The sequence below is a fragment of the Pelodiscus sinensis genome, chromosome 24 (genome assembly GCF_049634645.1).
Source record: "Pelodiscus sinensis isolate JC-2024 chromosome 24, ASM4963464v1, whole genome shotgun sequence".
NCBI lineage: Eukaryota > Metazoa > Chordata > Testudines > Trionychidae > Pelodiscus > Pelodiscus sinensis.
This window is the reverse complement of record NC_134734.1, coordinates 16,245,576-16,269,437: the sequence shown is the minus strand read 5'-3', so window position 1 is coordinate 16,269,437 and position 23,862 is coordinate 16,245,576. Positions and strand designations below refer to the sequence as shown.

Sequence of the window (23,862 nt, the reverse complement as noted above, 5' to 3'; positions counted from 1 at the left end):
TTATAACATGCAGTTTTCCTTTATCCACTGCCTTGATTCAATGGATACTAGTAGACTGGAGAAGAACAATTTCCAGCATCATCCCTAGTGCATTTTTTTAAAAAGACGGGACTGGACGGTGACATATACTGGACCTTTGATATAAAACCTTATTTTAATGAAAGTCTGCAGATTCTATTAACAGCTTAGTCACTTCATTCTCAAGGGAACATGATTACATTCTACATGCTTAACACAGTGTGAAATTCTGTTGGAAAAAATCATTCTCCAATTCCCATCTAAAAAAAGCTTCGTATCAATCATTAGCAACTGCAACATCGCATACCAAAAGTGGCTGCATTTCATTTTGAAGTAAAGTGGTCCCTACAGGTATACAGAGATTGTCAAAGAGGGTTTTAGAATCCAGCCATGAATCACGTTAAATTATTGTACTATTTGTTGCTCGGGCCTTCTGTGTATTGCCCTGGTGAACCTTTAACTATGCCCGTTCTGCTTTTGTTCTGTGTCCATTCTGTATAAACATTTCTCTGAAGGACTTTTTCCTACATTAAAAAAAGTTTACTTTAAGCAATGGTTAAAGGGCATTACCTGTTTCCTTTTTTAAATTCTGCCTCTAAATATCGGATGCTGTCACGCGCGCCTGCATTCTCCTTTTTCAGGAAGTCTAAACCATCAATCACTAGTAAAAAAAAAACAGAAGTGAGAAAGTTAGTTTTATGGGTTAAGCCCATGTGAGGCATGAATTCTAGGAGCTGTGGAATTGCCTCTGGCACATGGCTATAACTTATGCTGCTGCTAAACACAAACTCATCAGCTGTTGATCTGGACCATTCTCTAATTATTAGCTGATGATCTATATTAGAGTTCAGACTGAACTGCAGATGTCCAAATAAGGACACAGGCAAACTTATATGTAGCTGCTACTCCAACAAGAAGCCTTTTTTAGTAAAACAAATTGAATCAGTGCTTATTTCCAGCACTGAATTCATAGCCCTGCGAGTAGGATCCTTTATGCACAAAACAGGGCAGGGCAAACTCCTCTACAATGCCCCAACCTTCCTCCACCCTGACCTGATGTGGTCACCTTCTAAGAGTAAACAGGAAGATCAGTTTTGATGAAACATTCAGTTTTTGAGCTCTGTGAGATTACAAAGATGCCAATGGATGCCAGCTGTGGCCAATAGTTTGAGAAACTGACATTTATAAAGTGCTGCAAACATAAATGGAGCTAAGCAAACCAGGGAGAGAGCATGCACGAACTAGCAAGAGCGCGCATGTCCCTGCCCATATGAGCAATCTACAGGAAAACCAACATGGGATTGAAGTTCTGCCACAGGGGAAGAAACCAATAACAGGAGAACTGTTTAAGGAGAGGGTCTGAAGGAGGAGAGGAGGTATATGGCAGATAAGAAAAAGATTGCTCTAAGTGTACAAGGTATTACAAAGTGATGCACAAATCAGGGGAAGGGGGGAAATATGTAGAATTTATATAAATTTTCATCCTCAAAGCCCTTCACAAGGGTTAGGGGAATGGGAACTTGCCCACTAAAAAAAATGGACCAAGACCATCACCTCATTTCACACAAGTCACTAAAACAGCCACCAGAATTCAAGCAAGGGACATAGTAATGTGGGCTGAGACCGAGATAACTTGTCGGTCATACGACTGAATAGAGTGTGTCAGCAAAGCCAACCATTCTCCAAAGCTTTGCGACTTGGGGACCCGCTTTGCTTACACTTTCCAAGAGTCACTAGCCTCCTTGCATATTTTATACAAGAACACCGGACAAGTTTTGCAGGAGAAATCCAGACACCACAGTTCCCTCTCACTCTGACCTCCTGGAGGCTGTCGAGTTGGGTCCGATTTCCAACAGAGCTCAGCAAGTGACCTCTCCCTGCTCTCAGCTGTGAGATAGGGAGGACTCTCCATTGTTCTCAAAGGGCTCACCGTGGCCTTGAAAGCCTCTTCAAAACCACACACAATCAAAGGCGCAAGCAAGAGTCGCGCTGTACCTGTGCGAGGGATGATGATGATGAACCTCCCGCTGGTAGCTAACTGCCGGATGATGTTGAGGTGCTGGCAGAGAGCTTGGGTGTCTGGGACAAGATAAGGAGACATGGCAGACTGAGCTTTGGGCTGTTGGAGACTCCCCTCCAGCTGAGAAACCTCCAACTGAAAGAGGAGAGCAGCAATACGACGTTAGGAATTCATGCAGAAATAGAAAGAGTGAAGTCATCCTGCTGTGCGCAGCCGAGCTCCTCCACCTTCCTACTCGCGTGGCACAAGATGTGTTCCCCAGGCCAGCAGGCAGTGAAAGCTCTCCCAAGGCTGGTGGTAAATCCTCCCACAACCTCAAATCAGACTGCACATTAACCTTCATGAATTTATCTAGTTCTCTTTTAAACCCTATTATAGTCCTAGCCTTCATAACCGCCTCAGGCAAGAAGTTCCACAGGTTGACTATGCGCTGTGTGAAGAAGAACTTCCTTTGTTTTAAACCTGCTGCCCATTACTTTCGTTCGGTGGCCCTTAGTTCTTATATTATAGGAACAAGTAAATAACTTTTCCTTATTCACTTTCTCCACACCACTCATGATTTTATATACCTCTATCATATCCTCCCTTAGTCTCTTTTCCAAACTGATAAGTCCTAGTCTCTTTAATCTCTCCTCATACGGGACCTGTTCCAAACCCCTAATCGTTTACTTGCCCTTCTCTGAACCTTTTCTAATGCCAGTATACCTTTTTTGAGATAAGGAGACCACATCTGTATGTAGTATTCAAGATGTGGGCGTACCTTATATAAGGGCAATAAGATATTCTCAGTCTTATTCTCTATCCCTTTTTTAATGATTCCTATCATCCTGTTTGCTTTTTTGACTGCCGCTGCACACTGCGTGGACGTCTTCAGAGAACTATCCACGATGACTGCAAGATCTCTTTCCTGATTAGTTGTAGCTAAATTAGCCTCCATCATATTGTACGTATAGTTGGGGTTATTTTTTTCCAATGTGCATTACTTTACATTTATCCACATTAAATTTCATTTGCCATTTTGTTGCCCAATCACTTATCCTATACAGAAAGAATATACAACATGTACAGCATTCATCTGGTACATTTTTATGGCGTTCCCCAAATCTGTACTGTCAGGAGTACATAATGATAATACTTTGTGTTTATAGAGTGCCTTGCATCTAAATATCTTTTACAACTCACTGATATCTTAAGAAGGACCCTTGGAAGGTGACGGAATCTGAGAGCTTGGCCAACGGCACAGAGAAATTCAGTAGCAGAGCCGGAAATAGGACCCAGGAGTCCTGACTAATAGTACCCCCATTCTAACCACAATGCCTCAATCAGACAGTATTGTTTTAAGAGGTAGAGCTTTACAGTTTTTATTACATTATGCCAAAATAGAGAGTCTGAACAGTTTTGTTTTTAAGAAGAGAAATGGATAACTATCACCCCAAAAATAATCTCTCTCTAAGTATACCAAACAGAAATGTGCAAACCCACATTCATTACTGTGCTGGACATTAAGCTAACAGGCCCTGGTTTTTTCGTTCAGAGCTGGGATCTCATACCTGCAGTCGGAGCTGAGCCATGTCTCTCATTAACCTGTTCCGACGAGCTTCTTCTGCAGCCTGGTAGTAAAAATAAGAATTAAAAATAAATTAGCAGGAAAAGTGAGGGCTAATGATTAGCATGTACTTCCAGAAAGGTACTGAGAAAGGGGAACTCAATTGCTCAAAGGGAGCAATTTACTAAATTGTTAAGGGAGGAAAACTACACCTCCAGCTTAAATCCAATTCAAGACAACAACAACAGTTGTTACTATCTGATGGTGGCTTGTGTGAAATGAGCGGGAGGGTCTCCATAGCACAGAAGTCACCCTCATGATTGGCTCACCTTGTTAGCTGTCTCAGCAGATAGGAGCTGAAGAATGGATTCCTAAAACTCTCCAGGAGAGAGCAGATGCAAATTTTGTTGGGGCACCATAGAAAATAGCTGGGTTCTGCCAATTCTTGGGCTGTGTCTATTCTGTACAGCAAACTTTTGATTCTCCAGGGCTGCAAACCTGGGATGCGGTTTTCCCCAGGCCCAAAGACGACATGATTTGCCATGAAGTGGGGTGGCTCCCTCAAGCCAATTCCCTGCATTAAGCTGTGTGATAATACTTGTGGCACTTTCATCTGCATGCGAGATTATTTTTGACTTTTCATTCAGAACTCGGTGGGGGCAGATTATCCTCTTACAAAACAGCAAGACTCAGCAGTAACAGACTTTTGTCCCTACGTGCACTTTACTCCTTGTAAGCAGCTTCCACAAGAGGAATGTAGCCAATCTCTCCTCTCACTGGGCACTGAAAGTGTGTCAATTACGAGCCATTACCAAGCTTGTTAAGAAATAAAATGCTAGGCAGAGGAGCCAATCGGCAACATTAGCCGAAGTGTTTTGCTGAAAGCACCACCACCAAGGAAATCAGGATCACAGAGCTCTAACCACTACACTGTGGTTTCAGGCTCTGTTGTGAATGACACTAGAAGAGTTGGTTCCTATGCCTGAAATTGCACCTGGAATGCCTGCATATCTTAAGTCAGAACATCAGCTCCTCCAATACACTTCCAACTCACCATGCGGAACTGGGCTTGGGCCTGATGCAACAAGTTGTCCTGCTCAGACTGAGCGATGCTAATGAAGATCCCAACCTCCGAATTAAACTGCAGGATGCTGCCTTGCAAGTGGGTGATGAAGTGGCCAAAGCTGCGGATGCAGCAAATACGAATCACGGACTGCAAGGAACGAGACGGTTTGACATGAGATGGACCACACCCCACGAGTGGCAGCCTGTGCTAGCTGAGAAGCTGGAATCTAAACTTTTAGAAAAAGGTGGAAATGACTTAAAAATATATATACAAAGTGCAAAAAAAAAAAATCTGTGAACGTTCCTGAAGATGCAGGACGTAATAATCCTTGGGGGAAAATAAACCGAGTGAGGGGTGCAGGAAGAGTCAGCCAGAGTGCTTTGAAATGTTTGCAGCCTGAGTTTTCAACCAACAGAATACAGCAGAGAAGAATGACACTTGGCTTTTCAGAGCACCTTGCGCTGACTAGTTCTCTCTGTTGGCTCCAGTTTTGGAATGTGAGGAGCAGTCTGACTGAAGAGGGGTACAGACTAATTTTAGGTGACATGCCAACAGGGCAGCTAAGTGGGCTTTGGTAAAATGAGGGGCAGTACTTGGCTTTTTTAAAAATCTTGTTTCAGAGTTTCCCCAGAGAGAACCAAAATCAAGAAGGGTGTCAATTACGAGCCATTACCAAGATATGTAGGAATTCCTCCCCAGGATTCCAGATCAAAGGCCATAACCTTTCCTTAAAAATTAGTTAGCAATTTGGACAAATGTTAATGTAGTCCAAGTCACTAGACAGGTCAGAGATTGCCACAAAAATTAGCTGGATCACTACTTTCCTGTTTCTCTCCCTAAATGTCTCATCCTCCCCTATGAAGTAACAATAACCTTTGCCTTTTTAACTCTGCAGCTGGGCTGACAGTTAAAACCCTTCTGTGCAGGAGTATGGCACAAAGCCAATTCTTGTGCAACTGCCAGTTGTCTCACTGACAAAGGGCTCTAGGAAGTAGCCTGCAGATTTTGCAAGATTCATCTCAGATGGGGCATCGATAACATTAATTTATCCACGCAAAGAGGGCAAGGGGTTAAGCATAGCACAGAAGCCAACAGGTCACAGCTGTGTTTCTTTGAGGAGGAAGGGAAGTTTCCAAACTTTGCCTCAGGGTAGAGCTAAAAGCAACATGAATCATCCTGAGGTTCACAAATGTATTTCAGTTTGGGGCACATTCTCTCCCATTCATCCTGTGTTTCCCAAGGTATTGGAAAATTTCTATCAAGGCAAATTTAGCCAGTACCAAGAATGTAGGGTGCGCCTATCCTCACCTCCTCCACGGCTGAGAGCATGGGTCTGTCCTGTTCAAAGTTAAACCTCTTGTGTGCATTTTTCAGAGGGGGCAAGTTACGGAGAGCCACGTCTTCTGGAAGCAGCAAGTTGGTGCTCAGGTCTGGGAGCTCACAGCCAATCATTAAGTCCTTGATTTCGTTCCCAAGAGCCAGCCCTAGATTGTTGGAGAGGAAGACAGTAAGATGTGACGGATCATCGCTGATGCTAGGACAGCGACAATCAGAAGTCTTACGCTGTGCTTTATGTTCTCCAGAGCTCAAGCATGTGGTCACATGAGAATGTCCACAGCATTCTATCGGTTTTAGTCAGTCAGTGTGTGTTATAGACAAGTACACTGCTTCAGGACCATTTGACTCCACACACACTAGCTAACCAAGCCATGAGACGGAACTAACTTGAGTCATGATTAAACACAACAGAGGCTAACTTATAGGCCTTACTTACATACCACCATCCCTGTAAACCGAGTGGTGTTAGCGGCTGTCACCCTGCAGGATAATGCCTATAAGCCCCACTGAGCAGAGAGCCTTATTGTTAATTTGCAGGGCTGGGAGAGGATGATAAAGAAAGGGCTCCGGCAATACCTGGTTCCTGCAGTTCTCCAGCAGAAGGCAGAAGGTTCAGAAGCACAGACAGTCTGTTCCATAGACTCTGGGAGCTCTGAGAAAAAATAAAAAACAAAAAAAAGGTTGTAAAAGATATCATCACACAAATCTTCAACTCAAGAGAGGCGTAAATAATTAGAAGGATGCGATGCACTTTTATTGCACCTTTTGGACACTTCAAAGCACTGTGCAAATAATTAAGACTCAACATCCTGTGTGACAGAGCTTAGAGGGGGAAACCAAAGCAGAGAGGCGAGGATGACTTGTTCAAAGACACAAGACACTAGCCGAGTCGAGAAGAGAATCCCTGGGCTATGGACACCCAATCTCCTGTCCTAACTAGCATTTGCCTCTATATCCATCCTCTCATTTTTTTGGTGAGTTGCTGAAGCAGAAACTAGACTCTACAGCAATGGCAGATGCTCCTTATCTAGATGTGGGTTTGTTTTAGGCCATGTCTATTTAATAATTTCCTGTTCCCTCATCACCAAAACTTATTTGTACAGCACAAGCTTCCAATACAGTAGTTATAACAATGGGTGGAAACCAATTTGTTTGTGAATACATTTCATCACAAGAAATCCCAAAGAGTTTTGCAAACTTAATACACTGATTTACAAACCATGCTCAGGGCTCATTACTCCCATCACTGAGAGGCTGTTACATCTGAGGTGCAACTTGGGATCTGTTTAATAAGACATGTTAACATCACAACTAGGGATGTTAAATATCGATTAATTGATTAGTTGAGTAACCTGATGAATTCTTATCCGTTAGTTGACTACAGTAATTCCTCATTTAACACTACAGAAATGTTTCAGAAAATGATCGTGTTAAGTGAAAACGTGTTATGCGGGGTCAATTTTCCCGTTGAAAATAATGGAAAAGGTGGGAGTTGTGTTTCAAGCACTGATGTCTGTTGGAACTGGGACATAAGGTTGGGGGAAAAAGGGGATTGGGTTACAGCTGGGAGGGGAGGTGTTTGGCTCTGGGGAAAGGAAAGGGAGGAAAGGGGAGGGGGATTGGGTTGGGAGTATGCCCCTGTGATGGATCTGCCAGGACCCGCACTGTGTCCAGTGAAGGGGGATCACCGGGGAATGGCATGGCAAGCAGTGAACCCTCCGTCGCTTTGCAGGGAGGGAGGGGAAGCCCCACGCAGCCGCTGGCGATGGGCTGGCTGGGGAAACCCAGCTGCCGGCCTGCAAGCGAGGGCAGAGGAGAGGGAGCAAGGCGTCCGACGAGGAGGAGTCAGCAGGGAATGGTGCGGCGAGCGGCAAACCCTCTGTCGCGTTGCAGGGAGGTGGGGGAAGCCCCATGCAGCCACCAGAATTGGGCTGGCTGGGGAAATCGTGTTATTCCGGGGACGATCATGTAATTCAAAAAACGTTTCCAAAAAAATCGTGCTATCGCAAAAACGTGTTAAGCGGGCACATGTTAAATGAGGAATTGGTGTATTCTATGGTCCCTGGGAACGGGGTCAGTAGCAGCGTGGGGTGCCAGGCGGGGGCTAGTCCGCTAGGGGAGCCAGTTTAAAAACCAGCTCCTCTTGTGAAACAGGAGTTTGTCACCCTGTGCTGCTGCATCTGATAAAGAGGAGGCAGAACAAGGTGGCAGCAGCCCCTGTTTGGGGGTGGGGTCTGAGCTCCCGGACCCAGCGCAAACCAGAACTGAGCTGGGCTACCCCGCCTGGCTCCTAATACACTTTAAATGCAGAATCACAGCAGGGGTAGGACTGGGACCCTGCGTGAGCCAGAACTGAGCTGGGTGCTGACCAACCCTATTAAAAAACTTACTGGTTTGGGTGGGGGGAGAGAAATGCGTGTAGCCTATAGCATTAACCTATAAGCTTTTGCTTATCGGTTAATCGACTATACTATTACATCCGTAATCACAACAATAATTTATGCCAGCAAGTGAAACAAAGTATCCACCTGAAACTACAGAGAGGCTTGTCACAATATAACCACCCCAAGCAGCATTTCGGAAATGCTGACATTTACAGGGTACATTAAAACAAAACCCCCACACCTGGGCACACATGATGATGAGGTCAGTGTTGGTTCTCAACCAGTCCAGGAACACCTTGACCGTCAGAAGCAGGCCCTCATTGGTTATGATCTCTAGTTTCTCTTGCAGGGATCTCTCATTCTTACAGGATTTATTACTGGAGATGCTCTCTTCAGAGTCAGACAAGTCATCTGAAACAAGACAGAAAAGAGCAAGGATTCCATGTGCTAAATATCAAGTGGCTGCCTTCTGGTAAAAAAAAAAAAAAAAAAAAAACTATCGGAGTCACTATTGGAGTGGGAAGGACAAGATGCTTCAAAACTCCCCACTTCCTCTGCACACCCCAACAGCAGTTTGCTGATTGGCATTATCATCTCTTGGAAGGCAGCAGGAATGTTAAATTTTGATTAACTAATCAAATAATCGATTGGATTTCCATCGACTAGTTGATTAGTCGATAAGGACTAGCGTGTTCTGCCTTTGAAATGTTTATCCATTTATGCTGCATGAATACTGGTCCTGGTTTAAAGAAAGCCGTGGAATGACTGGCTTGCTTTAACAGCAAATTTATAAACTGAGGCAATTTTCGAGACAAACCCACCACACTTAAGGATACATGGCAAAAGCCAGGAATGATCTGCATGTTGGGGTCGGAGGAGTTTTTGTATCCCACAGAAAGACAGTTGTACTGTCAACAGAAATAAACATCTTGTTAAAACTTGTCCAATAGAGGTAAAGAAAGGAAATAAAAACTTAAGCAGAGAACCAATGAGAGTTCAATAAACCCAAAGCCACACTGGTCTTGCTAAAGAGCTCCCTCAGCTGCAAATTTCATTCAGTTATGATTTGACCTAGCATATGAAATACATCTCCTCCTCTACAATAAGACCTTACATTCTTTATTTCCCTATCCATTATCAAGACTTATGAAATGTTACATGTCCTCCTTTGGTTGGCAGAAAAGTGCTGATATAGCTGCATGACTGCTAATCAGAATGAAAATTCTCTGCAGCTGCACCACTGAAACCAAGTAAAGCAGGAAGCAAGTCACCCCCGATACCTTTAACATGCAGTTTAAGTTTAAGAGATCCAGAATCAGCTCTTTGGAGCAGCACTGGCTGCACCTGGTACTTTAGATGCAGCAAGGGATGGATGGGCCAAGGCTATTTAAATGCTTGAGGCTCATCAGTAAAAATCCATCACATTCTGCAACTCCTTATATGTGAGCATCTCAAAGTTAAACAGAGGCTCTTACTCAAAGAAGCAGATACAGGTCCATGTTTAATTAGTGGCCCCAGATCGTAAAGCAAATCAGCTGATTAAAGAAAGAACAGAACCCATGTGTCTCAACTTCCAATCCCTCACTCTAACCACTAGACCAGAGGCTCTCAAACTGTGGTCTGCAAGCCCTATTCAGGTGGTCCAAGGAGAGCTCCCTGTAAGATGCATGCCTGGGCAGCCGCACATGAGACAACGGAGGGCAGCCCTACTAATTAACGGTTCACAGGCTTGGCTCCAGGCACCTAATCAGTGGAGAAGATGCACATATATGGAGAGGTGGCGGGAATAGGGGTAGGTGGGAAGGGGTACAAGGTGAGAAAAAGGAGTGGGGAGAATTTGGGAGGTGCAGGGCTGCAGCAGCCAGAGACAGAAGGCGATTTTCCTCAGCTCTAGTTCTGCAGCTGCCTGCGAGAGACAGCCCTCCTTCCCAGCCCCAGCTCTGGGACAGTAGAGCAACCCCTACTGATATTAAAATGAGTTGTGTGCTTATATGTCAAACAAATATAGTTAATGAAGGTTTTTTTTAATATAGTGCAACAGTTAGCTAAGGGTACAAACATTTCGAAAGATCATTACGTGGTCTGCTGAGATCCGCAATTTTCATGTGGTCTGTAGGGGGAAAAAATTTGAGAACCACTGCATTAGACAAACAAGGTTCCTCATTAATACAGCAATAGTCTTTCCTCCACCCATCAGTACCCACAGCTAGTGACCAATTTCTCAGGCAGCCAATGCTGACATTGTCAGAAGCCATTTGGCATTCTTCAGCATTGTTTGAAAGGCACAATCAGTCAGGAGAGGTGTGACTTTATATATGTGCTCAATTGAGCCAGAGAAATTCAAAGGAAGATGCCACACAGGTTTATTCAACCTTGTCGACGAGAATTTAAATGTACAAAATGTCATGAATTCAAAACACACACTCCCACAGCAATATCACCTGTGGGTTCCCACTGCACAGCAAAAGCAAAACTTCAACAGAATAATTGTAAACAGCAAAGTGGCAAAATTTGCGGATGATACCAAACTGCTCAAGATAGTTAAGACCAAAGCAGACTGTGAAGAACTTCAAGAAGGTCTCACCGAACTCAGTGACTGGGCAACAAAATGGCAAATGAAATTTAATGCTGATAAATGTAAAGTAATGCACATTGGAAAAAATAATCCCAATTATACATACACTATGATGGGGACTAATTTAGCTACAACTACTCAAGAGAGGGATCTTGGAGTTACTGTGGCTAGCTCTCTGAAAACATCCACTCAGTGTGTAGCTGCAGTCCAAAAAGCAAATAGAATGTTAGGAATCATGAAAAACGGGATAGAGAATAAGGTACGCACACATCTTGAATACTGCATACAAATGTGGTCTCCTCATCTCAAAAAAGATATAGTGACATTGGAAAAGGTTCAGAAAAGGGCAACAAATATGATCAGGAGTTTGGAATGGGCCCCATATGAAGAGATATTAAAAAGACTGGGACTTTTCAGTTTGGAGAAGAGGAGACTAAGGAGGGATATGATAGAGGTCTATAAAATCATGGCCAGTAAATGAATAAGGAACAGTTATTTACTTATTCCCACAATATAAGAACTAGGGGTCACCAAATGAAATTAATAGGCAGCAGGTTTAAAACAAACAGAAGGAAGTTTTTCTTCACTCAGCACACAGTCAACTTGTGAAACTCCTTGCCACAGGATGTGATGAAGGCTGGGACTTATAACAGGTTTCAAAAAAAGAGTTAGATAGATTCATGGAGGTTAGGTCCATTAATGGCTATTAGCCAGGATGGGTCAGAATGGTGTCCCTATTTGTTTGGAAATGGAAGTCAGGAGAGGGATCACAACATGATTACCTGTTGTGTTCCCTTCCTCTGGGGCATCTGGTATTGGCCACTGTCAGCAGACAGGATACTGGGAAAGATGGACCTTTGGTCTGACCCAGTATGGCCATTTCTATGTTCCAATTATTTGTCTCTTTTCCTAGATGCACTACACTTCACTTCCTTTCAAGCTGATGAAGTATTGTGGAGTGATGTTAAATGGTTATCTTGTTTCACACCAGTTGCCATATCTCTGTATGTAATGCCTGTGAAGTACTTTGGGATCTCTGATAAGAACTTTTAGAATGCAATACAAAACATTAAAGAAACACCTGGAGTGAGGGGAAAGGGTTGCTAGAAGAAATTTCTGATAAGGACCTGAAACTCTAGCCCCACTTCAGGGACACCCCTCCCCCAGTCATTTTTCAATCAGGATCTAAAGGCAGCTCCTTCTGAGGTGGATTAATGCCAATCTGAGGATTTGTCTAGACCTGGATTTAATGCTATGGCATTAGACCATGTTAGCTCACTTGATCTATTGCCTTCCAAATCTCCAGATTTGGCATGCTAAAATACAACTTGCTTTGTCTTGACTAGAGTTTATGATTACCTCGTTAGCGCAAGCTAGCTACCAAAATCTAACATTATACCTTTATAGTCTAGCCTCAGCAAAGCCTGAGTCCTCGTCAGAGTTGCATGCCTATAGACACTGGGATTTGAGTAGGATGCAAAATGCTTCCTTCCTCCGTACTATGAGGGAAGCTGGAAGGAGTGATTAACAAACTAGACCAGATTGGCCCAAGTAGTTCATCCGAAATACAGAAAATCTACTTGTATTATCTCTTTTTACAGCTGTTCTTTCCCAAGTTACTTTGTTGACTAATACATGTGGCTGAATAGCTTTATGAAATCTGCAGTGCATCTGAAGTTAAAATCTGGCTCTACAAACCTAAAGAGTGATGTGATGCTATGGCTGTATGGAGAGCATAGAAATTGCCCCAACCAACTCCACATCTCTGCTCCTTGCATGTCACACAGTCAAATCTGCTGACTTTTACTGTTACAAACAAGTTGTCACTTCTGTGAACTCTGCAGAGCTCACCCAGCCAGTGTAGCTAGAAGAGAGTCACCTGGGTTCTATCTGCCTCATTCCTCATCAAATTCCCATCACAGAATTTTTATGATTTAATAAGCAGTAAAACAACCAAAAATTTAAATTCAGCTAAACTCTGCAGCACTAGCAACTGAACAGACCTTTAGCTTTAAGAGTGGAATGAATTTAATCAGGAAGCATTGACAAGAAATACAGAACCCAAGACTAATTTTACAGACATACTGATGACTTGATATCTGCATTTAAACATTAATGGAAGTTTCCCCATTACCCTGCACCTTGTGCAGTCATTTACACTAGCGCAAATCAAGTACAAAACACCTGTAAATCACAATGGTAGGATACTGTACATATTTTGCACTGGTGAAAATGACTACACAGTGCATGGTAAAAGAATGTGACTTAGTCTGTTTCTCACAGTACCACAAAAGTAAGAAAGGACAGAGACTTAGTGAAGCAGAATTGTTCTTTTTTGAACAGGTTATAACATTTCCAAAATTTTGAAAGTTGAGCCCCCTTCTAAGAAAAGGGGACCACAACTCTTTTGCTAAACCTGGCCCATGCTACAAAGTTATGCCAGCATACTTAGGTCATCTAGCAGTGTGAAAAAAACCAGTCCCTAGCCAACATAGCTGTGCCAGAAAAACACCTATGTAGCTTCTGCTGGCTTAGCTAACATCGTGTAGGGAAGTGGAAAAGTTATTCCTACCAGTTTATGCTGCGTCTACACAGAGGGACTATACCACATAAGCTCTGCAGCCTAGATATAGCCTTAATTTGTATATAATTCTCCACCCTGCAATTTAATACTCTGCACCAGGGAAATGCTGGTACAGATCTTCATAATGACCTTTCCTCTCCTTTCTCACATGTTTTGAAGAGCAGCAAAGTGTTTAAATGTCAGCTCTGTTAACTCATTGGTGTGTATATCAGCACTCACTGAAATGAACAGAGCAGTTCATATCACAGAGGTTCTATTTCAGTCTCTCTGAAAACTCAGACAGACCGGTTACATTTGCTTCACATTTTGAAAGTTTTCTTCACAACCATAACAGCTAGAAACTTGAAAAGATGACACTTTCAAGAACTGAGTTCCACTGATACCCCTCAGGCAGTCCTTTGCATCCCACAGAGAATGGAGCCCCACATTTCAGAAGACTCATTGGCTTATAATGTCCCTCTATATTAATAGATAAAGCCTCTAAACATCCAGCTGGAAATATTATTGTGCCTATTGCATAGATGTTTACAAATAATATCAAATTAGTTCGGTAAAGTTCTCACTAAATTGTTCTATATTAACAGGTTAATCATCTTTTACTGTGTCACACAGAAATACTATGCAACACTGGCCCGATGCACTGCCCTCTCATAGTAAAATATGGAACTGGCCTTCCACACAGTAAGGGTTGGCAAACAGCTAACCTTTCCACCACTTAAACCCCACTCTGCTTAAAACAGGGCTCAAGCGACACTTCAGTGTGTCATGCTGACCAGCAACGTCTCTGTGTTCTCTCCCTCTAGCCTTCTGTTGTCTCTACTTATCTTAAGGCCACATTTCTACTTGCCTCACTGGAGAGCCATCTTCCGGCATTCAACTTAGTAGATCTGGTTACCCACTATATTGAATGCTGAGGGTGGCATACTGCCTCACACTGTGAAGATGGCACCAAGCGTGGCTTAGGGTAAACCGACTCCAGCTACATTTTACATAGCTGGAGTTGAGTACCTTAAGCCGACCTACCAGGTCTAGTGTAGACCTGGCCTTAGATTGTAAGCCTCTTGGAGAAGGGATTGTCTTAGTCTGTAGCACCTAGCACAACGGGGTCACAATCGACAACCAGGGCTCCCGAGTGGCATGGTAGCACACAATAAAAAGTGTTGGATTTCACTCCTTGAGAAGACTGCTATTGCTCAATCATTTTTTACCTGCATATGTGTATTCTCACATGCCAGTAAAGATACCATGTTTAACCAAGTATAATCCTTACCTTGTTCGGGGAAGCCAGGTTTCTCCACATCCCCATTGACACAAGGCTTGCTCTCCACTACCTCCTTCATGGGAGCTGGTTCATGAGTTGGTTTCAAAAGGACATTGCTGAAGGTGGGAGCCAAGCGAAAGCAGCGTTTGGTCTGGAACAGCTGTGTGGACATGGCCTGGAGGTTACTGGCTATGCTAGCTTCATTAGTGCCCATGGACCCTGGCCCATTAACTGCAGCATCTGAATTCTCAGTCTTGGAGACACTTAAGTTTTTAGAGTCCACCAACCCGCTCCCCTCCATGCCATTTTTTAAGGCCTCTTTGGCCCCGTTTTTCATGCTTTTGGTTCGGCCACCTCCCTCTTCCCCTGGCTCGTCTTCCATATCCTCCAAGTCTGAACGGGATTCCTGGCTGTTCATGTCCGAGTCTGTCTCCACATCAAAGGCCGTCTCCACCTCCTCATCGCTCTTCTCCGAGCCGCTCTCCGAGCCGTCACTGCCCTTAGTGAAGTCCTGGCTGGAGTCAGAGTCGAAGCCCTCACTTAGGTCACTCTCATCCACTTTCTGGGGATGGCGCCGGCGGCGCAAGCAGGAGAGACGAGAGTATTTTTTGCCCTTCTGGCTGTCTTTCTTCCTCTGCTCATCGGTGGGCCGGTGGTTGGCTAAGTCAGCATCTGCTTCCTTGTCAATGGAGTTCACGGGTTCCCGAGTCTCTTGGTCATCTGCAAGAGACACCCAAACCAAATCCACTTAGAACTGTTTGACATCCAACCCAAGCAGATGGCCAGCCCCAAGCCCGAGGTTGCATCCCATGTCTCACTCATACAGCACCTTTTACCAGAGGATGTTTCATGGCAGCCTTGAGAAATCATCCCACTTTACAAATGGGTCAACATAAGCACCAGCAAGTGAGGCGAAGTGACCCCCACACCCTGACCAACCCTCAGTTACACAGAAACATACAAGCTCAAATACAAACAATTCCTTTACCTCCTAACTGCAACCCCAGTTCCATTCGCTAGCAAAAGTTTATTATAGCAAAAACAGGGTAGAACAGCTTATGACACTAGTTTAAATCCTGTCCAAGTCCCACCTACCAAATAAAAGCCATTTCTATTTGATGGTTGGTAGACAGGCAGCTAGTGTGAAATTAATGGAAAGATCGAGTTAGGGAACCCATATTATACAACCCACAATCAACACCCTTGTGTAAATAAACTCAGCAGAAAGAATAAGATCAGAATGGGCCTTTAACATTGAGTCTGTCAAGGCCAACGCTAGGGTACACAGGCTTAGGTCTAAAGAAGTTTAAATTCAAATTGTCCAAGCTGTACCTGATCGGTCATTTACATGGCTTCGATTGCCATCCCAGTACAAAATTCATTTAAATATAAAACTTTCTCCCCAGCCCAACCCTCCAATGAAAGCTCACATTGGTAACTAACTACACAGAAAAATTTACTTCTTAATAGTCCTCATCAAGAGAGGAATACACACATTTTAGTAGAAGCATGAAAAACATTCACTGACTGATCAAAAATGCCATCTTCTGCCAAGAATTCAGTCATCTGACTAATTTTTCTTAGATGCAACCCATTTAAAATAATCTTGATTTAAAAACAAGCCTGTATTTTACTTTTCAGTTAATCATGTTCCGTGCATTTATATTCAGATTGCTGACAAAGGGGCAAGATAACCACATGCATGCCAGAAGGTTTGAAATTAAAACCCAACTGCTACTCTCAGTAATCTTGGATTGAATGGTCTAATCCACCTTCCTCATTAGACTGATAGCACATAAGATACTTAACTCACCTTGTTTTGTTTAAAACAAGGACTGGGGAGGACCTGCATCAATTTTATAAACACAATAGTTTATTAAACAACACTGCAGGACAGTGATATGTGGGAATTTTCTTAGAGAGGTAGTTAAAGTACAGGTTGAAACATTCAATGGAGGAAGGAAAGAAAGCAGGCGGGCTGAAGTTAAATTCCTCTTCTGCAGAAATGAATGAGCTACATAAACTACATTCTAAAAATACATCTATTACTGTTCAGGTTAGTCTGTACATTATTCTGGATATGTTTGGTGTGTTTAGTGAAACTGTTTCAGGCAAGTGATTAAGACCCCAGCACAGTAATATTTAGCAAAATTAACCGAGAAATGATTCAACCATGTGCAGCCCTGCGGCCCCTTGCAGACTAATATATTCAACCATGAGCTTTCATGGATAAAACACACTTCATCGGATTGGTTTTACTCATGAAGGCTCATGATCTAATATATGTTAGTCTGTAAGGGTATGTCTACACTACCCCGCTAGTTCGAACTAGCGGGGGTAATGTAGTCATCCGCAGTTGCAAATGAAGCCCGGGATTTGAATTTCCCTGGCTTCATTTGCATGAAGCCGGCCGGCGCCATTTTTAAATGCCGGCTAGGTCGGACCCCGTGCCACGCAGTTACACGCAGCACGGACTAGCTAGTTCGGATTAGAAGCCTGTAGCCGCGCGGCACGGGGTCCGACCTAGCCGGCATTTAAAAATGCCGCCGGCCAGCTTCATGCAAATGAAGCCCGAGAAATTCAAATCCCGGGCTTCATTTGCAAGTGCGGATGACTACATTACCCCCCGCTAGTTCGTACTAGCGGGGTAGTGTAGACATACCCTTAGGTACCAGAGGGCTATTTGCTGTTTTTAAAGTTACAGACTAACATAGGTACCCCTCTGAGACTACAGATGATGAGTTAAGTTATCCTCATCGTTAATTAGTGGTCATTACAGCATCCTAATTATCCCTGGTCATATACTGAAGAATCAGCCCTGTGAATCTCCAAGTACATCACTTGGGTCAAAAAAAATCTTAATTTCCATTTTTCTAAAGATTGTGACAGGGCAGAATTTACAAATTCAGCTTGCACCAAAGCTGAATTGACTTGAAAGAAAATAAAAAGCCTGATCAATACGCAATATTGCAGACCAAAGACCTCTGGTTTATCCTACAACAATAGAAATGCAGGGCTGAAAGGGACCTCAAGAGTCATCAAATTTAGCCCCATGCACCAAAGCAGGACTAAATAACCCTAGAATGTCCCTGACAGTTGTTTGTCCCACTTGTTCCTTAAAATTTCCAATGATGGGGATGCCATAAATTCTCTGGAAAGCCTATTCCAATGCTTTATTATCCCTGCATTCAGAAAGTTTTCCCTATCATCTAACCTAAATCCCCCTTGCTGAAGCCTATTATTTCTTGCCCTACTTTCTGTGGCCATGCAGGAGAACAAACTAGAGACACAGAATGTTTATTTCAGACAAGAGAGAAGGTGACTCTTGCATGAACTGTAAGATCATGAAATGAGAGAGTGTAAAGGTGTGCTAGATGAACAGAGGATGAAAGATTGGAAGGGGCCTCCTAGATTGTCGAATCCAGTCCTCTTCTATAGCAAGCAACCTCATCATATAAACCCACTCACACTTATCAAAAAAGGCAGCAAGAATTGCACAGATAAGCAAAGCCAATGAAGAGTTCTAAAAGCCATGCAGGACTCTTTTGAACTATACCCTGAACCTGAAATGAATGAGAAGCAGATGGAAACATTACAAGACAGGAAGGATGTGCACTTCGGTCACATCTGGGAAACTGAAAATGCGGTTCAATAATTCAGCAAATGTCTGAGTGTTCTCTCCCCACATACACACTTCCCCATAGGCCACCTCAGAATTCAAAGGGTCTTCCTTATTTTTCACTGCTGCAAGAATCTCTGTCAGCTTCTTATGGACATGTAGTCATTCCAGAACAGGGTACTCCACAACAAAAGAAGGAAGTTCCTTTCCCTCGAGCCTGAGCATACTACTTGTACCTGGTACTTCCAGCCTGGCACTGACGGATCAAAGTATTTTAAACTCAGCTCTGTAAATCCATAGCTGTGCACTGCACTACACAGTTCATGCTGAACACACTCTGGAAAGGGGCATGGTGGCCACATATGGGTAAGCAGGTGAGTGCTGTGTTTGAGCTAACATCTTCCTCCTCTTACCTGTGCCATCGTTCTGGAAGGCTGGAACTGGATTCTCCCCTTCTTCCAGTTCTGCTTGCAGGCGAATATTGACGTGGTTTATCAGATGAGAAAAGAGAGCCAGTGTGAAAGCAATGGCTGCACTGTACTGCTTTGAACCTGCAACGAGACCGCAGAGTAAGGTGAAGTGAATAGACCACCCAAGCTTTGCAGCAAAATGCATGTCAGTTCAGATACATTTACGATTTACTGTGTAACTGCATGGGGGATAGCCATCCTGACAAGTGGTATAAATATCCAGGGGTTACCAATTCCTGAAAAAACTGCAATTCATAAGTCAGACCGAGGTGGTATCCTACTATTTCACTTCTGACTTTAAGAAGAAATAATAGGTTATATGTGCAGATCTTCCTCCAGTGGTGGCAAGCAGGAGAACCAGCTGGTATGTGAAGGCCGTAAACACTTAGAAGGGAGAGTAGTTACACACCATAAACAATTCCTCTTCCTTCTTGGTGCTGACATGCTTCCACTACCAGACTGTTATCCTTCATCTAAATTTTCCCAAAGGAAGTGGTGGAAGCATCATTAAAACATTTCACGTTGAAATGGACATTAGAGAATACACTGCAGGGAGCAATCCTGACCTGACCTGACCTGGAAGACAGGTTTAGATCCAATATCAGAAGTCTTTTCCATCACTGAGGGTGTGTCTAGACAACAGTGGACTTTTGTCGACAAAACTATACCTGTGTCTACACTACTGCCGAGTTCTGTCGACATGTCGACAGAACTCGGCGGTTTTGTCAACGGCGGTAAACCTCATTCTACGAGGAATAACGCCTTTTGTCAACAGAGTTCTGTAAACAGAAGGCGTTATTGCAGCTACACTGTCCTTTGCATCTACACTGTCATGTCGACAAAGTGGCTTGCTTCGTTGACAGAACTGGATGTAGTCTAGATGCTCTTTGTCGACAGAAGCTTTGTCAACAGTATCTGTCGACAAAGCCTCTGTCGACAAAAGCCTGTAGTCTAGACGTACCCTAACTCTAAAATTAACCTATGTACAGTGGGTCCCTTTATTTTTCTATGGTGGCCCCCTTTATCCATAATGAAATCTGTCCATGCTCTCCCACGGCTGGGAGCCAGCAGTCACGGGCCATCTTTGAGGGCTGGAACAGAACTGGGGCTGGGATGGAGTGGAGCTCATGGCAGAGTGGGGCTAGATGGCTCCTCCTGGAGCCTTGTCCTGCAGAGTTTGGGGATTACTGACTTATTCTATGGCAGAGCATGATCAGAACAGTCATGATCATGATCAGAATCATCTCCTCCACCATTTACGTTATTCAAGACTGTCCTCTCACCTCTCAATTTAATGAGCTGCAGCACTACCAGTGTGTTTGGTTAAAGCACTGACTTACCTGCCCTTTTGAGGCTGTGAACACTCATTAGGCAGATGATCACCATGCGGAAGATGAGGAGGTCAGGAAGGAAGGAGTAGCCACTCTCGTATTCCTCTTCATCTTCACTAGCTGAGCTCAGGTTAGGAGGAGAAGGCAGGTAGAACAAGCAAAGGTTGAAATCCTCCAGCACCAACTGGCAAAGAGATGTTAGCTCAGAGTCCACAGAGCTTAACATGGGGGAAAACAAAGAGATTTACTCTTCAAATGCCCTGTAGCAAGTTAAGTCTCAAGCACTTAGCAACTGGAATGTTCATATGGATACTGAACTAAAACCGGTAGAAACTCAGTCATCACTTAAGTCTTTTAAAACAAGACTGAACAAGGTAGTGGAGAATACACTGAAGAAAAAAATCATGCAGTGGATGATGGGGAAAGACTAGATTATCTGAGCAATCTTTCCTGCTCTACAGATTGTATACTAAAGTAATATACTACACAGCTATCGGAGTGTCTCCTACTCTGCCAGGATGGATCAATTACTCACTCATGGGCTGATGGTAGCGCCTCCATAGCTGGGCAGTGAGAAACCAGCCACAAGTGAGCTTTCATCCCATGTAGTAATGGTCAGGATATTAAGCAGGAAGCTAGCTAATTCTTCATTGATTTAATATAGTGACCTAATCATCTATGGAAAATCAGCAGGTTTCTCCAAGTATTGAGATCAACCTGCAGCCGAAATGATTCTTTACACTCCTATAGCTCTTGGAATAAGCCACAAAAATTCCCCATGAGATGGATAAATAATCACTAGGTGACTTCCTTCACACAGGTATATACCCCAGGTCTGAAGACACTACATGGCACTCCACATCAACATACACAGTACAATTTGTTGTTAAGATGGGTAAACATTTCAGAATCAGCCATTTCTAGTGTGTGTAGTTAAAACATCACACTGCAACAACCTAAATCGAGGATCTTAACCATTTTCCTTCTGTGACACTCCCACACATACCTGTTCTCATCTACAACCTCACATGCACCCCAGAATCATCTACAGCTCTTTGCTGCTTCAGAGGAATCACCCTGGGAATCAGTACAGTGGATTACAAAATGTTCCCAGCTACTAGAGAGAAGCCAGCTGCAAAAAGTCCAGCAAACCCAATTCAACAGAATAGCAGACCCGGGCAATTAGAAGAGTTCTATTTTCACTCACACCCTGAAATGCAGAGACCACCAGATTGTGCCTTACATGGAGTAACACTGAAGAGTAAATCCAGGGTCAACCAACACAAATCAGTTCCTTAAAATGGGAAAGAGACTAAATTGGGGTGGGCAAAAGGGCCTCCACATGCTGATCCGGCCTGTGGAGGTCCTGCCACTTCCCCACTCCCCAGCCAATCAGGACACGCAGTATTTGAAGCGTTCATTCAGCGCTACCTGAAGTCTCCGGGTTGAGAGAGAAAATCCGAGAGCAGCCATGCAACGGTACAAAACTTTCCACTTATTCCAACAGGTTATGTTGTTCTTTCCTCTGAACAAGGTTAGATTACAGGTGTTTGAGTTTAATGAACTGTTCTGCATAAGTGCACTTTGCATCCATGTCATTCTGTCACTGCTTTGATCGGAGCACAGATCTGAAGACTGGGAAAAGCATTCAGACACAGAGGGGCATTGCAACACGAAGATGAGACTGAGGGACAGGGAAGTCAGAACTCCTGAGTTCGACATTTGCTCAGCCATTGACTGTGTGACCATCACTAAATTATTTAGTCCCTCTGTGTGGAGTTTCTCAGTAGCAATCATACAACCCCTCTGTGCAGGAAGAGAATAAAACTTTACTGACATTTGAGATTCTTCAATGAAAATCTCAGCACAGGCATCACTAATATATGCTGTTGGGCATTTGCGGTGAGGATACAGAGCAAGCCTAATTCCATTTCTAATATTTGCAGATGCAAGTCACCTACAGAGGATATAAGTTGTGTAATAACAGTCACAGAGCGTGGGGAGCCACCGGGCCCTGCATCCCCAACCGCAGCCAGACGTGACTCTCAGACAGCATATAGAACAGAAGGTTTATTCATTCATCGGGGTACAGCGTAGCGCGGTCTTGTTAGCCCAGAAACCAGGAGCAATCAGTACAATCCATGTCTAGCTCCCTGCATGAGCTAGACTTCCTGCATCCAAAGCCAGCCAAGACTCGCTCACATACCCAGCAACTGGTCCCAGCCCTGCAGGCAGCCCCACCTGCTCTCTCCAGCTTCCAGTCCAAAAGACGTCACCTGGTCATACATCTCACCTACGCTCAGTTTACAAGAGAGCCTGAGCTATTGTGTACGTGCTGAGCTGGAGCAGCCTGTGGCGAGGCAGTGCGCGCGCGCACACACACACACACACACACACACACACACACAAAACAGAGCAGCACAAGACAGTAGGAATCATACAACAACGTGAACAGAGTGAGTATAATCCCCACTATGTCACAGTAACCTTACCTGCTTTTTGGCTGCAAAAGGCTCTGCAAGTACATAAAGCTCACCAGTAACCTTTTAATGTCTTTGCATCTACAGATTAAAGAGAAATATGGTGAAGTAAGTATCGAAATACAACTGCAAGAGGATAACAATGTTCTTATTCATGTATGTAAATCAGTTTCCTGAGGGGTAGATACTTTCTTCATTGTCTTCCACCTTCACTATAGCGGCATTTATGTGTGGTCAAGCTAGATTTTGCCATCAGAGACTCCTGCGCTGAGAAAGGAGCATGGATATTCTGTCCAGTTCAGAACTTGTGATCATGTTTAAACTTTGGAAAGAAGAAATATACACAGGAGTTTGGACTGAAAAGATGGGGGGTAAGCACTGGAGGGAATTAAGAGTTATGAGGTTGCTCAGTCAGAGAGAGAACAAGATCTTAAGCTGTAAAGGCAGAAGATGTCAGTATTCTCATTGATCAGCAATTTTGGCTGGCAAATATGCATATTCTCTACAGGCAGTCCCCGGGTTACGTACAAGATAGGGACTGTAGGTTTGTTCTTAAGTTGAATCTGTATGTAAGTCGGAACTGGCATCCAGATTCAGCCGCTGCTGAAACTGATCAGTTTCAATAGCGGCTAAATCTGGACGCCAGTTCTGACTTACATACAGATTCAACTTAAGAACCCCAGGCATCCCCAAGTCAGCTGCTGCTGAAACTGATCAGCGGCTGATTCCAGGAAGCCTGGGGCAGGGGCTTCCTGTAGTCAGCCACTGGTCAGTTTCAGCAGCGGCTGACTTTGGGGACGCCTGGGGCAGAGCAGCTAGGTTGCTGCTGGGTTGGTCCAGTAGCACCGCCGCTCCTCGGCGCTACTGGACCAACCCAGCAGCACCCAAGCTGCTCTGCCCCAGGCGTCCTGCTCTGCCCCAGGCGTGGCTGAAACGGACCAGCAGTGGCTGAATCAGGACGCCTGGGGCAGAGCAGCTGGGGTGCTGCTGGGTTGGTCCAGTAGCGCCCAGAGCGGCGCTACGGGACCAACCGGCAGCGCCCCAGCTGCTGTACCACAGGCGTCCGGAGCAAAGCTGCAGAGCACGGGGGCAGCGGGACAGCCCAGACGCGCCGTGGCTGTCCTGCTGCCCTCGGGCTCCGCGGCTTTGCTCTGCTTTGCTCCCCGTCTC

General features: G+C 44.2%; 1 protein-coding gene across 5 annotated transcripts in view; it reads right to left on the bottom strand.

Moving 5' to 3' along the window:
• The window catches only part of SMG5 (SMG5 nonsense mediated mRNA decay factor), a 58,075-nt gene that overhangs the window by 8,144 nt on the left and 26,069 nt on the right, over positions 1–23,862 (bottom strand). For 2 of the 5 annotated variants that reach the window (XM_075907432.1, XM_075907429.1), the window contains exons 9-20: positions 22,705–22,773; positions 20,222–20,430; positions 18,825–18,962; positions 14,802–15,512; positions 10,432–10,482; positions 8,614–8,783; positions 6,565–6,640; positions 5,959–6,134; positions 4,639–4,797; positions 3,589–3,648; positions 2,014–2,173; positions 589–679 (exon numbers count right to left, since the gene is read on the bottom strand). In XM_075907432.1, the coding sequence (XP_075763547.1) occupies positions 589–679; positions 2,014–2,173; positions 3,589–3,648; positions 4,639–4,797; positions 5,959–6,134; positions 6,565–6,640; positions 8,614–8,783; positions 10,432–10,482; positions 14,802–15,512; positions 18,825–18,962; positions 20,222–20,430; positions 22,705–22,773 (2,070 nt within the window). The remainder of the gene's footprint in view (positions 1–588; positions 680–2,013; positions 2,174–3,588; positions 3,649–4,638; positions 4,798–5,958; positions 6,135–6,564; positions 6,641–8,613; positions 8,784–10,431; positions 10,483–14,801; positions 15,513–18,824; positions 18,963–20,221; positions 20,431–22,704; positions 22,774–23,862) is intronic. The other 3 variants (XM_075907433.1, XM_075907431.1, XM_075907430.1) reach the window with 2 other exon arrangements.